The sequence below is a fragment of the Folsomia candida genome, unplaced genomic scaffold (genome assembly GCF_002217175.1).
Source record: "Folsomia candida strain VU population unplaced genomic scaffold, ASM221717v1 Fcan01_Sc054, whole genome shotgun sequence".
Taxonomy (NCBI): Eukaryota; Metazoa; Arthropoda; class Collembola; order Entomobryomorpha; family Isotomidae; genus Folsomia; species Folsomia candida.
In genome coordinates this window covers 373,654-389,616 of record NW_019091246.1, presented here as the reverse complement: position 1 = coordinate 389,616, position 15,963 = coordinate 373,654, and the positions used below count along the sequence as shown (strand labels likewise).

General features: G+C 36.5%; 1 protein-coding gene across 2 annotated transcripts; it reads right to left on the bottom strand.

Annotated features, from left to right (window-relative positions):
- Positions 1-10,918: 10,918 nt before the first annotated feature.
- Positions 10,919-14,378, bottom strand: LOC110862316 (muscle-specific protein 20). Of its 2 annotated transcripts, XM_035845428.1 has the most exons (9): positions 14,170-14,378; positions 13,760-14,076; positions 13,509-13,587; positions 13,246-13,424; positions 12,722-12,788; positions 12,517-12,654; positions 12,315-12,456; positions 12,180-12,224; positions 10,919-11,753 (listed from the first exon to the last, which is right to left on the bottom strand). In XM_035845428.1, exons 3-9 carry the CDS (start codon positions 13,557-13,559, stop codon positions 11,737-11,739), a joined length of 639 nt encoding a protein of 212 aa, XP_035701321.1. In that variant the 5' UTR covers positions 13,560-13,587; positions 13,760-14,076; positions 14,170-14,378; the 3' UTR covers positions 10,919-11,736. The 2 variants fall into 2 exon arrangements, with proteins under 2 accessions (XP_035701321.1, XP_021967188.1); XM_022111496.2 differs by lacking the exon at positions 13,760-14,076.
- Positions 14,379-15,963: the final 1,585 nt, after the last annotated feature.

The following is a 15,963-nucleotide window of genomic DNA, read 5'->3' as shown; positions in this document are numbered from 1 at the left end:
CTACACACTGCACGAATCTAGTAGGTTACTGGGTTACCTATCCCACCTTCGATAAGTTCTAAACACTAGTGCATCTCTCACTCTGTTATTAAATTATTGCACCTTTTTTTCTCCTTCCAACATAACAGCGAGCGAGTAAGTTCTGGGCTGCTCTCAAATTATAAAATAATCCTTTAATGAAAAGTTTAAAACTTCTTCTTCCTCTCCTTGATTATCGCACATTTCGTCGTCGTCGAAGTCGTCCCCGATTGCAAAGCTGTAATAAATAAGATGCACTGTGCATCTACCACCACAAACCAAACCACCACGTTATTGCATTGCATGAATATTGCTCCAATTTCTAATGCGTACATAGATACAGAACCAGTTCTCAAAACTTTGAGAAAGTGCTCACCATAAGTATTTATGTACGAGGACGTAAGTAAGGAGGAAGGATGTACGTACATCGGTATCACCGTGATCATGATCATGACCCATTGTTGTGGTCTGTGTATGTAGGTAAGTTAAGTGCTATGTGGCACACACGTACTTAACTTCATACATACAGAAGCAGTATCAGTCGTACTTTTTACATAAATAATATCGTGAATAAATGACAATAAAATACATAAATGCATGCAGTAAAGCCTCTCTTCTTCTTCTTCCGATCTGGTCTGATTAAATAAATACGTGTGTAACCTCCTCCTCCTCCTGCCTGCTCGACTAGACGTCACCCCGCGTTTCGAAAGTTGTTACATACATGCATTACTTACTTATTTACATGGTTTATCTATCTACCAAGTAAAGTTACGATTTATTTCGTAAACAGGTAGAAGAGGAAAAAAATACGTAAATAAATGGGGATAAGTGAGGATTGATGAATACTTAAATGGGGATAAGTTTCCATTTCCACGGAGGTAGCATCTCTTCTAAATGATTCATTTCATTTCGTTTCATTTCACTCCTTTGTTGTTGTTTTGGCAGTGTGACACTGACAATGAATGTCGTCTCATCGTGGGAATGGGAATTGGGTTAAGTGGCAGATGGGGAGAAGGTATTGTTTGGGGAGTTGGTATTATTTAAGGATCGATGATGCCTCCACGTGGTAGTGAGGAGTGAGATTGATTAATCAATTTTATTAATGAGCAGGAGGGCCGAGCATAATATTTATTTTGGTTTGGTTGGGATTCCACCACGAGTCTGGTCTGGGACTCTTATTCGCACCTGACACTGAGGAAATGTCACGCAACAATCAATATCTGCACATAGAGTTATTATTGTGATGTGACGCAAGTGTGTGTGTGTCATCGCCGCCACGCGCGTGTGGTTATCGACTTAATTTATTTGCTTGCCAGCTTTCTCTCTTTATCTCCATCGACGCCTTGACATTTGTCACGTTGCGATGAAAGTCTGAATACGAGGAGATCGCAGGGTTGGGATTATCTATGATGGAGGGTTGGATGTAATCGTGATAGGGCTGAATAAAACATGGCGAGATGATTACGATAAGGATGATTTGATGGCTGATATAATAACACGGTAAATAATGCGGTAATACAATTTATTACCGAGTGGATATAGTACTGAGAGTAGTGATGTATCACCGAGGTGGTAATGATGTTTGTAGTGATTGACAATTAAATTCGAAGGACGGGAAGATTGCCTTTCTTGGACAATTTTTGACTCATTTGGCTCGCAAATAGTGTTATTACCGGCTCGGTGGGAATTTTATCTATTTATTTACACCGTGGTAATCTCAGCACTATGTATAATCGAGTTGGTAATGATTTTTGTACCCGACATTCACATTTTGCTCCCTTCAAATGGATTTCTCACCAAAGAGATTAAATTTCTTGGAGAATTCACAAACCGTTTCCAACCTGGTACCAATTTTATTACGGGATTATTCAGTGTGTGCATAATTTTCCGAGGGGAAAAGTCACCTTTTAGAGCTGCATCTTTAATGGGAACGTGCTCAATGGTCTGCACTTAGGGCGACATTTCCATTCAATATTCAAGCAGCCCGACATGATAATGCAACGCAACCCAGTTTCTCGCTCCCTTTTTTTCCAATATATTTTTTATTTTCCTTTCCTTGCGCAACATTCCCATCCATCCAACGTCTCATGATAGATAACAATAAGAAAATATGGAATTATTCATGACAAACGTGTCTACATTTCTATAAAAAACGGCACTTTTACTCTACTCCCACCCACGGACGAAACCCGAATCTGGTGCTCCAGGGGAAGATAAATATGTACAAAATTACACTTTGGATGGATGGATGGATTCCAATTGGAAATTTGTTTCACCGGTTGAACAACGTTGACGATTATTTATCTCCTCTCCTCATAAGTTCAAAAGAAATAAAAAACAATCAATTCATCCCCTTCGGGCATAAAAACATGAGGCAACTGTATGTGTCCCATCCCATTTTTAAACCGGGTATTAATAGCAAATACATATCATCACCCGGGTATCGAGACTAGTCGATTGGTCATTCATGCAAATTCCTGTCTTAAAACTTGTGGTGGACAGGAGCCGCTAAATTATTCAGGGATGGATCGTTATCATCGATTCGTGGTGACAATTCTTTCTTGTAGTCCGTGTCCTTCGGGTTTGTGGGAAAGTTACCCGCTTTACGTTACCCGGGTCCCGTTCTATTTATTTGTGTGTATGTAATAATGGGAAGAATATTTGCTACATGAGTATCGCGACCCGACCTGTTTTTAGGATATGATGATACCCCGCCATGAGATTGATTACCCATTAGTTCAGTTACTAATGTTATTAAGGTGCCCTTCACCAAATTGGCAATCCGACATTTTCCTTCCCATTGATTGATTAGGGTTATTTTCGTGGGGTAGGTATTTACATATGGATGTTTGGAGGAGGAGGAGGGCAAGTAAATAAATAAATAATTGATATTATTGTCCCAAATAAGTCTAGAGTTCGGATGATTCCCCATCAATTCCCAGCCGGGTTTCGGATAATGTGGATTCCGTGTAGTTAGGTCGGGGAAGAAATGGGTGAAGATATGTATTTAGTATGAAAATAGCATAGAGTTGTAGTTGTATCGATGCCTTGGCGTTTATGGCATGTCCGATTTGCCCAGAATAATTAATTTATTTTGTATAGATCCGTAATGATTTAAGGCATGGCCAAAATGCCAAGGATTTATTTCCATGCTAAAAATTCCGTGTGTTTATTTTCATGCTGAAAATGCCAGGTATTAATTTTCATACAAAAAATGCCAGGGATTTATTTGCATGCCAAAAATGCCTCATATTTTTATTTGCATGCCCTCGACATTGTACAACCTTACTAAATCCGATATCCGATTTCATCAAATTCAACCCATTCCAAGAAAATGTCATCCTTCTCACATTTCCCAGAAGGGTATGGATATGAATGCACACATCTTTCGACATGTTTACCTACCTACGTCGTCGTCGTCATCTCCAAAGAATCAAGACAGTTGGCAAACAAAGTCAATTTTGATCTGTTCAGAAACTATACGAATGCCTTATAGATTCGATTTAACGAGAATAAAGAAAGAAAGGAATCAATTTCATCCTCGTACCTACATATCCAAATCTCTTTTTCTTCTTTCTTCTGGAGCACATGGGATAAAATGTGGCATAATTTGACATGAATCTCCATCTCCAAGCGAAGAAAGCCCAATAAAAAAACCAGGTGATTTCGGAATTGGATGACAGACCGTCGCAAAAAAAAGTTCTCCACTAATTGCTTAGATTTGCATACATACGGCTTCTCCGAAATTGATACCAAACGAAGCAAGGAACCACCTTGTCTGTCTGGTCCAATAGTTTCCCCAGTTTTAATTTGAATAATGACTTGTTCTTCTTCTCGTTAGCAAATAGATAGGTATCCGTACACGTGTCTCGTTTGTTGTGGTGGGGAGGAGAGGAGCTTGGTTGTGCAAATAGTTGGAAATTAGGGAGCAGGAGGAGCAGTAGCAGTAAACTCTCAACAAGTAAATATTTCAACAAGTATTTGTTTCTCCCGAGAGGAAAGACGTCATGTCATGCGAGGAGAGAAACTTACTTTCCCCTGCCGGCTAGCATTTCCTGGTGAAAGCAGCAGCACCAGCCAGGGAAAGTTCGGGTTGGGCAATAATGATGAGAGAAGAACTCAACATTGCGAAATGTGAGATCTCAAAAACAAAACTAACCAGGCAGACAGACGGCCTGGCTGCGGAGAGAATTTAAGAGGGCAGAGTTTGGTTACAGGGGGGACGTGCGGGAAGGGTGTGGGGTCGAAAGGTCAACGTGTGTGACCTTCGATCCTGAGAGGAATGTTTAGATTTGGATGTCCAAAATTACTTTTGGGCTGGACAAGGGCAAAAATGTCCAAAAGCGTGCAACACTGGAAAATGGTACAAGGTGTTCTTTGACGACGTTTTTGCAAATTAATTTATTTTTCGTTTATTTTAAGCATTTTGACAGGTTTGTATGTAATACCACAAAATTCGAAAAACAAACTTTTGTTTTCACATGTTTTCTTGTGGGAAATTAAGAAATTTTCTAAAACCACATGTATTACATAGTAAAATGCTCAAAAATTAATGGGAGATTACATCTATGTGAGGGGATTATCTAAAAATTCAATAATGAAGAACTTTAAAAAATTTTGTCCTGTTTTCTATTTTGGACATTTTTTTTACGTCCAAAATTCGGTGTCCAAAACGGGTTTTGGACAATTGTTAAAACCACAGCGAAACTGTGTCCATCTTATCTGCGAAGCCCCTCGTGGAGAAAATATCTGCAAGGCACACGGATTTTCAACGTGATTTCCGTTAAAAATATGCCTGCCTATTAAGGCGAAACTGATATTTGTTTTTGTTTTTTAAGGAAATGCGATACTTTTCGGAGGACAGATAATACCCGGGAGAGAAAACTTAATGTAAAGGATTAATTTTAGAACCTTTGTGTTTTTGCTAATTTTCTCCCCTAACATTTTGCACGTATTTATATAGAAATAGTTGAGGATTTTAATTTCAGAACGTCAATGACTACATTTTGTGTGAAATATGTATTACACTTTTTGCCAATATTTTGCACATGATGGAGGACAAACTGTGTAAAATATTAATTTCAGTCTTAATGGCTTCATATTTTTGCGAATATTTTGCACATAATTGTGTATTGACGGATCGAAAAATGTAGAAAAAAAATATTAAAAATTATTCAAATCCTAATTTTAGAATATTCATTTTTGCTAAATTTATTTTTGGCGAATATTTTGCACATAACACATTAATTGAGGATGAATGGATGACAAAATGCAATTAGAATGAACCAGGGGATTCGCGTTACTCATTAAATTCCAAGTTTTTTTATCATGCATGCGTAATCAAGTTGAATGCAGCTCTCATTTACAATATGCTTGTGAACGAATCTACGTAATGGGTGCTGCTGACGACTTGTGCACTTCCTGTCCAGACCACCGGTGTACCTCAACCAGAATTATGTAAATTGCTGTTACCTAACACACAACAACCGACTAATTACCAACCACGCGTTACGAAACCCTCTCTCTGTTACTGTCTTACGTCACACTCGCTCACCACAAGTCCAGATCAGATCAGCGAAAACAACAAACCACGTAACGTACTAACTCCTGACTCATTTTATTAACCAGCAGAAAAAAAACTGGAATCCAGTGTTTCGGGTGCAAGAAGAAGTAACCACGTGCAAGAAATAAGGGAAACAGAGTGGTCTTTTGCAGGTATTTTGACCTGGGAGAAATGCACATACGGCAAGTTGGCGCATATTTCTTGCACTTTGTTTCAGTTTCTTGCACCTCGCAATTTCTTGCATGCAAAAAAATTAGCAAACCTGCAAGAAACGAAACCCTGAATTCCATCCAGTCCACCCGGAATAAATAAGTGTTATATAAAGCTGAATAAAAATAGGAATAGTCCAATGAGAATGACCCAACATGGATAATTATGCACTTGGACCTCCTCCGCATCGCCATTTCTTGGCAATGTGTCGAGGTTGACGTGCCGAGAATAAAAGGCATTTCGTAACATTGATCTTGAAAGAAAAATAAGAGTCGTCTCAAGTTCAAGTTGACCATTTATTACGTAGAGTTACCTACGCCGAGTTACATGGTGAGAGAGAGAGAGTTCCTTATTAAAGAGATTGCCAGCCAATGCTTTTAGCTGAGTATGTACATAGCATGCCCAAGGTAACTGGTAGTAGCTCTTTACCCCGAAACCGCTGGAGATAATGAAAATCTGATAAGTGCATTGGATTCCTCGTGCGATTTTGCATAAATGCCGATAATCGATTTTTTTATTTTTGCAAAGCATATAAACAGGAAAAATATTAAAGGAACGCGGGCGGCGATAATTTTTCATCAAAAAAATGGGAAAAGAAATAGCGAATTTGAAAAGTGTGACATGAATTGAACGTGCAGTTTAATTTAGTCAAACGGGCTATAAAAAGGTTCATAGGGACCAACTCGACTAAGTACAGTCAAAGAAGAATTTTTTCAAAACCTCCAAGGACCACACCCACCGTGAAGGCGCTGAAGGACAGAATCCGAAGAAATCTACGACATTCCAACGGAAAATAGCCTCACAGCTGACATTGTTGACGCAGATTATCCAATGAGTACTCGAACTGAACCTTAGGCTTAAGGCTTTGAAATGTGGTACTTGAAACCTCTTGATGTTACCCACAAACAAAGCCCTCCTAAAGAAATGAAGGGCTCTCCTCAAGCGGTACGCACCAAAAAAGTGGAGAAGATTTTTTGTAAAGACGATGAGATTTTGACATCGGAAAAATCTTTTAACAAACGAGTTGACCTAATCTACGCAAAATAGGTCAAAGACATCTCCAAATATAGACAAAAGGTCAGAAAGGCATATTATCCAGGTTTTATGATGGTTTTAGTAGGTGGGAGCAAATTGGGATGATTTCTCTACATTTCATTGAAGATAGGGGGAAGGTGAGGAGATCAAATTTCTTAAAATACGGTTTTAAGTTCGTAGTACATCCCCTCAATGAGATCCAGTTCAATGGAATCGGTTGGACCTCCCAGAAGGATTCGGCATCACCAAATAGTGGAAAAAATGATGCAAGCGTGGCTAAAAAACTAAATTCTGCACTTTACTTCCACTTCGGAATGACCATCACTCTGGCTGTATTTAAATCCCCGGATTATGAAAAATGGTCAAAGTTAGAGCAGAAGGTGTTGTCTAAGCCTCACAGACGTGTAGAAGCTTTAAAAAATCTTTGACCACAGAATGATACAATTTGTCCAAGGATTTCGTGCGTGCACCAATCGAGAACTGTAGGCAGCGTCTTCAGCGCTGCATTAATGCAGGGGGAGGAAATTTGAAAAACTAAAAATTGTTTTCTACTCAGAAATTTACTAGCTTTCCATTAAAACTAACTAGAAGTTTGTAAAGCAAAAACTGTTGAAGCCACAGCGTTTTATTTCACTCCCAGTTAGCTTGGGCATGCTATGTATGCATTTATCCACCTCTCCCTCACTCACTCACTCACGATTAGTATTACGACAAGATTATTGGCCACACACTTGACATTGACATTCAATCTGTGCCACTACTTGTTTACTTACCTGCGGCATGCAATTTATAGGGACGTGTGAGTGTACATACTTATTGCATGCATAATAAAATAAACAAATGCGATAAATGAAAATGTGCCCATTAACAGCCCAACAGCTTTAAGTTTAATAAATTGCGATGCATTTGATACATGAATTTAACCAGCTTTCGTAACAAACGCAAGGGCAGAACAGAATCTTATTCAATTTATCTGAGTCACTTTTGTGGTTATCTATCTCTACTCGAATAAGTTTTCTACTTAATTTTCATAGAAAACAAAACAACGGTGTCATTCAATCGTATGGCGAAATCGCGACGAAAATTCTGCCAGTAATTGTGGGCTTTTAATATGAAATTCGTAATTTTGAGGGGACGCGGATCGATGCCTGGTCCTCCTCCCTCGTAATAAAAAATATACAATTTTGCTGCCCCACCCACCCATTTCCAAACATCTTCCTCCTCAGGACATGGCTTCGTTTCATCGTGTATTTAGCAGTATTACTTATTCGCCTCGTCGTGGTCGTGGTCTTGAACATGAACATGAGCGAGGATGGCTCTTGGTAGGTTTGCATTTATTGAGCACAAATAATCTCGTGTTACTTAATATGTAGGTCGCGAAGAGAGAAACTTTCTAATTCTTGAACTACATAAGACCCACCGACCGACCAAGTGGTGGTAGCAATTTTATAACCATAATGTCTGCCACCACCATGCACCACCACAGTCAAGTCGTTGATTACATTTCTACCTGGCTTACTTTCTCGAGAAGAAGACAACAATATAATGTAATCTAGGTTACGACGACGATGGATGGATGGATGGTGGTGTATGTATTATCGCAAAAATTGAGATAAATTCGACATCATTTTTTGCACAGCACAGCGTCGAGATGAAAGTAAACCTCGGCAGAGGCAGGAAATTGGTTAGAGGGAAAAATGCACCTGTGGTTGGTGGCAAAAGGTTGAATTTTTGCGTGTGAATGTTATGCAGTTTGTGGAGTTATGATGAGCGATGGCTTGGTTTCGTTGGACCAATGGTGAGTCGACTTCCGCTCGCGAGAAGTGAACTTGAACGACTTGGGACTGTATTTACATTTATCATGTATTTGTATGTATGCAGTTAAGTAAAACAAGGTCGTGGCTGGTGCAGCAGCAGCATCGCATTTTTTGTGAGATTATTAATCAATCCTTAAGTACGTAAAGGGTAAGGATTACTTGGATTGGTAAAAAATGAGATGCCGTGTTTTTGTATGTGTGTCCTTATACAATCGGGAGATGAAAAAAATGTTATGACTTAAAGAGCTGTGTTTTTAGGGAAAAATTGGGAAAATGTGTGGTTTAAAGCTACTAAAACTTGGAAAATTTGATGGTTTTAAATTTGAGTATATACGAATCAAGCAGTAGGGAGATCGATTTTTAAGTATCCTCGTTTACAAAAAAGTGACAAAATCGGATCTGAATTTGAAATTGGTTTGAATTACGAAAAACTTGAAAAGTCAAGTATTAAAGTTTATTCATTATAAAAATTGACACATTGGGAATTTTAAATCTCGTTATTGACGAAAAATAGGAAAAAAACTCTTCAAATGTCATAATTTCACGATACTCTGAAAAACTTACGTATTAAAATCTCATCACTTGCGAAAATTTGGAAAATCGTTTTTCAAAATTTACGATTTCAATGAAGGTTGAAACAATTACTTTTTAAACTCTCGTAATTTACAATTTTTTAAAATTTAATCCTTCACGAAAAGTTGGGAAATAGTTTTTTAAAATGTTCTCATTTATGAAAGATTTACAAAACTCCCATCTTAAATATCCTCATTTAAGAAAAATTGACATTATTACTTTTAAAAATCTCCCCATTTACGAATTATTTAAAACTGATCTTAAACAAAAAATAGGAAAAATAGCTTCAAACTGAAGTTCTCTCTCTCTTCTTCAAGAATGGAATTTTTCGCCAACTTTTACCCCAGCAGTAAATAGTTTGCAAATCATTACAATATTTTAGTCGTCCATTGAACTTGACGTGTCTTCTAAACTATTTTTTCGTCATCATCATTTCCGTAATGACTAAATAAGTAAGGTGACGAAAGTGTGTGTGTGTACCCAAACCAACTCCAGTTTTCCCAACCTTGTCGTTGCCTTAAAAGTGATCAGCATTTTTTCCTAATTGCAAAATTAGCCGGGGGAAAGTCAGCCTCGGTTTGCTGACCTATTAATTACAACAAAAGTCTTCACGTATTGGATTTTAAACCTAATTATTCCACCAAGCCAAACTTTCAGTCATTGTTCTCTCTCATAAATTAGCATAAATAGTTATTAGTCATGTGTCCTGGTGGACAGGTCACCTTACAAAAATAAACACAGAATCAATAATAATAGAGCGATTTCTCCATGAAATTTTTCCCATTGTCGATTGTCCTCCATGACGAAGCGCTGGCCATTCTCTTACAAAACAAGGAACCAACAAAATTAGGACCAGCTTTCACTTCCGGGATGATGATGATGCTCTGGACGAAATTTTTAAAATTTCAATTTTTTCATAAAGTTTTTTTAAGTAAAAAGTAAGCAGGAAAGAAAAATGAAATGTGTTAATACCAATTTTTTTGGTAATTAGCTACTCAATAGTTGATAGTTATTATTAGCCAAGTTTAATCACTTATTGTCAAATATTTACCTAACTTTAATACATAAATGTGTATGGATGTATGTATACGTATGTAAATAAGTCATTAACCCCGATAATTTACAGAGTTGAGACGTCTTGAAGTTTAAAATAGTTAGCATAATTAAATAGATGTAGCGACTACGTAGAGTCGTGAAATGGCCAGGGCATGAAAATTTAAGGACATTTTAAGCATGGCATTAATGGCAATTTTTATAGACATCATTGGCCTTATAAATTTAAATAAATGGCTGGTGGGAAATATGGCAAATTATAATACCCTCAGCATGACCATAAATGCAAATTTGGATTTTGGGCACTAAAAAATATGGGTATTTTGGGCATGGCATAAATTCCATGCACATTTACATATGATAACATTTGTCTTATGGAAGCATTAAATACAATAAATGTCTAAAAAATATGGCAAATAAATGGCATCCGCATAAGTACGTATGTACAACTCTAGTCGGCTGTACAGCACACGCATCACATGCATATTAAAATTTGCACTAAACAATTATCATGTCGCGAATGTCATTGCCTTTTAAATTTAACTCACTCGCCATGCATTTAACACATGCCCCAAAAAGCCTCGCCGTTAATGAATTACAAACACAAACATTTCTTGGGATCATTGACTCCAAGAAATTGTTCTCGGACTTTGTTGAAATTGCAATTTATTTATATTCATAAATTATTTAATTGTTGAGCACTTTAAAAAAATTAAGCTACAATTTTCCCATTAAACTTCATACTATTTTCAAATATATAAATATATGTATGTAGTGTTAACTGAATAATTATTAATTTTAACAACAAGTATTTATAATTGTGGATGGTTTTTATTGGCACCAATTTTTAGAATTCTTCACCTTTTACTAGTTTTATATGACACATGAATTACGTAATTGACTCCCAATTTGTGTTGGCGACTTGAAGTTAATTAATTATGGCAATTATTTACGACAATTTTATAAGTAGTTTTCGAAAGAAGTGTTTCGTTTCTTGCGGATTTGCTACACTTCTTGCACCGCAAAGGGAAGTAGTTTCTTGGACCCGAAACACAAACCGTGGTTAAATTAGATTTACTTTTAGCTAATTTCCATTTCGCGTTTGGCTCTGTTCTAATAATTTCGAGCAGTAATTTCCCAACAAATTTGCATAATTATGGGTAATAATCTACTAACTAAAACAAAGTAAATGTATGGCTTGATCTGTCCCAATAAATTATTAAATATATATAAAATCTGCTAAAAATAAGATATTTTAAATTTATGTACATGTCATATTTTCGGTCATCTGAAGCAATTACATAATTATGTAAATAACCTATGTATAATTAAAGCTTTTAAGTAACTAAAGCATAATAAATGCGACATATTTATAATTTGGCATCATCATCATCATTAATTAACCTACTTTAAAATTAACCCATTTAATAAATATACATTACGCAATTTTACATTTTTACCAATCCATTAATGGCGCATAAATTCTGAAAAATACGAAAACAACGTTAAGAAATTTTGCTTAATTATTTATTTTATTTATGTATTTAACTGGACATTAATTGAATATTTATTTAATTGGTTGCAATGGAGGTCTCCCAGTGCATGCTCTCAGATTTGCGCAAACTAGTGTCAATCGATCAAAAATTTAATTATGGTGAACTATGCAAATGCTCAGGTTACATATTTGCACTTGAAGAGGAGAAATGTATTCTAAAATTTACAAATTTTTCAGTTTCCAAATTTCTCCTTTTCAGATGCAAATATCTCGACAAAATCTGCGCATTAGGAGATCGTGCCTTTCGCAACTTTCATAAGTACCAATTAAATTTGGGATCGCTTGACACTTGATTGGCCAAAATCTGTGAGAATTTGCTGGGAGACCTCCATTGTCAGGTGCTACTTTCGCTCACCATCGGGAAGAATTTTCCTCGAGTTTCCAAACGACCCCATTCCAGCTACGGAGTAGAAAATATGCACATCAAAATTTCAAGGTTTCCACTAAATTTCTAGTTAATTAATTACTCAATTGATTAAATCGTGAGTACCTTGGCTCGCCCCTCGATTGCTGCCGTACTGCAACCCGATTATTTTATTGCTCTCGGCCAACTTTTCCGGGGTGAAATTCCTCTTGTTTTCATTCGAAACCCTCACTCCCAGTCGGGCACCGTCAAAGCCATTCTTTTGTGCCTGCCGTTTTCGAAAATATTTTTTTGTAAAATTTCCGAAAATAAAATATATTTTCCTTACCATTCCACCCAACGAGAACAAGCAGTCGACGACCATGTACAAGTTTTTATTCTCGTACAAGTCATTCACTTGAAATAAATCTTGTGATTTCATCCCATAAGTTTCACACCCTTTGAGAAACATTTCTAAATTTTCACGCTGCAAAAGTTACCAAAATTTTGTAAAAATTGAGACAAATTAATAAATGATCAATTTGATTATCTACCTGTTTAAATGGGGCAGGAGACGTGTTAATTTTCTTGACAGCATTTGGGCACAGTTTGTTAATCAATCTGGGCAGAAAAATTCAAGAATTTACCCCAATTAAAAAAATGCACAATTATTTTTAACGTAGGACTCGATAACGCATCACCTAAATCATCAAAATCAGCACAATTTTAATCACTTCTCGGTTGTCGGAATTTATTTTAAAATTCTGGACGACAAATTTCAGTGCGTTGATTGGCGATGAGTTTTTTAAGTCAGTTCAAATTTTTCCGAATGCTCAGTTTTAATAACTGATATCTATTGACACATAAATAAAGGATATCAAATCAAATAAAAAAAAAATTAAACTTGAGATCCCTTTCTTCAAAAAACTGTCAAAATCTGAAGTGCATATTGTTTACTCCACAAGTTTGTCGTCCACAATTTTTAAATAAATTTCCAGAAATGATTAAAAATGTGCTAATTTTGGCGATTAGTCATCGAGTCCTACGTTAATTACGCATAAATGGATGCACTTCTTACTCGCACAAGGCGACGCCGTCCTTTAATTTGACGGCGAAATCGAGCTGATCTCGAACCCCGTCGAAGCCGTTGTGATTCCCGTTGTTGTTATTACTCTCCGAGGTCAGGTTTCGATTGACGACCGCCTCAACCCACGTGACGGCTTCTTTGGCACGGTCCAAGTTAAATTTCGCTTGAGCCTTTCATTAAAAATTTATAAATATTAAGTACCAAATTCATTTAAATAATTATTATGCACATATGAATTTTTATGGTCTACCAACTTTCAAATGGCACTCGCGACTCAGTCCGTACGAAGGTCCGTGATACGCCATTCTTACAAAAAATTTGACAAAAATCCGACTAAAATTTAAGAAATTAAAATATTAACGGGAATTTTTTAATGTAAAATATAAATAAATATAAATTATTAATTTCAGATCATTCCTCTCGTCGATGATCTCTTGTTTAATTGTCACGGACGCAGATTTACAAAAATATCATCACAAAATAGAATTCTGCACAATTAACTTACGATTTATAGTTCTAAAATTCTGGACAATTAACAATCCTTGGTCAATTTGAAGTTGTGTAAATACGAAATAAAAATATTAACAGGATTTAAAAAAATGTAAAATTCATAATTTCAGATCGCTCCCCTCGTCAATTTGTTGCTTGACATGGAACAAAAATTGTCCCAAAACAAAATATCTGGACAATTAAACAAATAACAATCCGTATAGTTAATTTGAAATTAATTAGGAAATAAAAATATTAACAAGATGATTTTTTAATGTAAAAAACTTATATAATTTCAGATCGTTCCCCTCTCGTTCTTTGTTCTTTGACACACTATATAAAAAATTGTCACCAAATAACCTCAGCCAATTAACTCACAATGAGAATACACAGTTAACCTCTCTTCTTGTTAAATTAATTAATTACCTAATAATTCCACCCTCAATTATACAACGAACTATGTCACAAGAGGATACGAAGGTAGGAATGGGGCGACAAAGTCAAAGTCACGTCTCCTACGCGTACTTTTTACTGGTACGGGACCCGACGACACCTTTCTTTCTGTGTCGTGTCAAATGAGCAGAAGAAATCAGAGGCACACAAATTCCTTCTTCCTTCTCGAAGCAAATCTTACTTGTGTACGTACTTAAGCACTTATTATTACGGCGAGATGATTACCTGTTCAGGTGTTACGAACTTGAAGATGCTGATGATGATGATGACCATCTATCCTGCAACATAATTCCACAGTGCCAGTTATGTGGCTGCTTTCCTATTTATTTTGTCTCGCTCGCCTGTCGTCCCACCCATGTCAAAATGTGTACGAAGATGTGAAAAGAAGAAACTGGATTTTAAATCAGGTATTGCAGTGAAGGAGCGAGCATTATATTATAATCGCATCTCGTCTCACCTGCACACCTTCAACCCTCTCGGCGTCTCGTCTCATCTCATCTCCACGTACTTTAGCTGAATAATATCATTATCGGTAGGTATGCCGATGTCGAGGGCATTTATCAGGCCATTTATTGCCCGGTTTTTATCTACATACGTCTTAAATTCCGAAATTTCTGGGAATCTATCCACTCCGAGGGTATTTATGCTAGATTTGCATTATCTGCCCTTTAAGCTTATGTCTCCACAATGATACACAATAATTCATTTCATGACATGCCCAAAATGTCGGGTATTTATTTCCGTGTTATGCCCAGGGATTTTTGCCATTTATGTAAGTTTGCCCGTATTAAATTGATGCCTCAATAATTTTATAAATGGCCAAGGAATTTATGCCATGCATGCCCAAAATTCTGGTTCAAAATTGATTTCATGCCGTGGCCATTGTACAACTCTTCCGAGCGACTAATTTAATGCCTACTTAAGGTCAAACAATATGTTTGTACATGTCTCCTCACGCTTTAATTGAGAGGATTAACAGACGAATCTCGTTACATCATCGTGCCCTCCTTGTAGCATGGAAGCATCTAAGGTTTCAGAAATCACGGTAAATTCTGACTTTATTATGACGCAACATGCATCCAATAACAGAAAATGGGTACGAATTACGTACGTCCTACAAACAAAAATCGTAGGAACTTGACAAGTGTAATCGACCCCTCTTTCGGAAGTGTTTTTCATACACGCCAAGTTTTATTTACTTACTTGGTAATAACGTTCTCACGAAATTTACTACGTCTTTTACAAAGATTACAAAGAAAGAGTATGAACAAAGAAATGGAGGATTCACGTGACATTTGTGTTATTTTTGAAGGGTGGAAAAATTTAGTTGTTTTTCTAGGAGACGTAAAAGGATTTGAAACATCTTTTTCTTGCTTAAACTCGGTCAGAGATCTGCGAAATTGAATATTTGCATGGTCAGAGTTAGCCAGATGGCATGTTAAGTAGCCTCTGACGAAAATGGATGGATTGATGGCCACGCTAAGAGCGTAACCTTCATGTCCAAAATCCACATTGTAACATTACTGAGGAGACGGAACCTCGTCTTAAAAAGGAATGAATTCGAGATCACGACTTCTTTTGGAAGCTTTACAAATATTATGGTCACAAGGATTTGTAGATTATGTTCCATTTTCACGTCGGGATGGAAAATTATGAAAACTTTAATGTAAGTTTGTCAAATCAAGGTTAATTAATTAAAGTTGTAAATACATCATTTTTAAATTCTTAACAATATTACTGGAAATTTTCGAAAAAAATTTTGATAAA

Coding starts and splice junctions, on each gene's coding strand:
- LOC110862316 (XM_035845428.1), bottom strand. CDS start 13,559: ATGGCGTATCACGGACCTTCGTACGGACTGAGTCGCGAGTGCCATTTG. Junction 12,655..12,721: donor CTCCTGCCCCATTTAAACAG/GTAGATAATCAA, acceptor TAACTTTTGCAG/CGTGAAAATTTAGAAATGTT. Junction 12,225..12,314: donor CAATCGAGGGGCGAGCCAAG/GTACTCACGATT, acceptor TCTACTCCGTAG/CTGGAATGGGGTCGTTTGGA.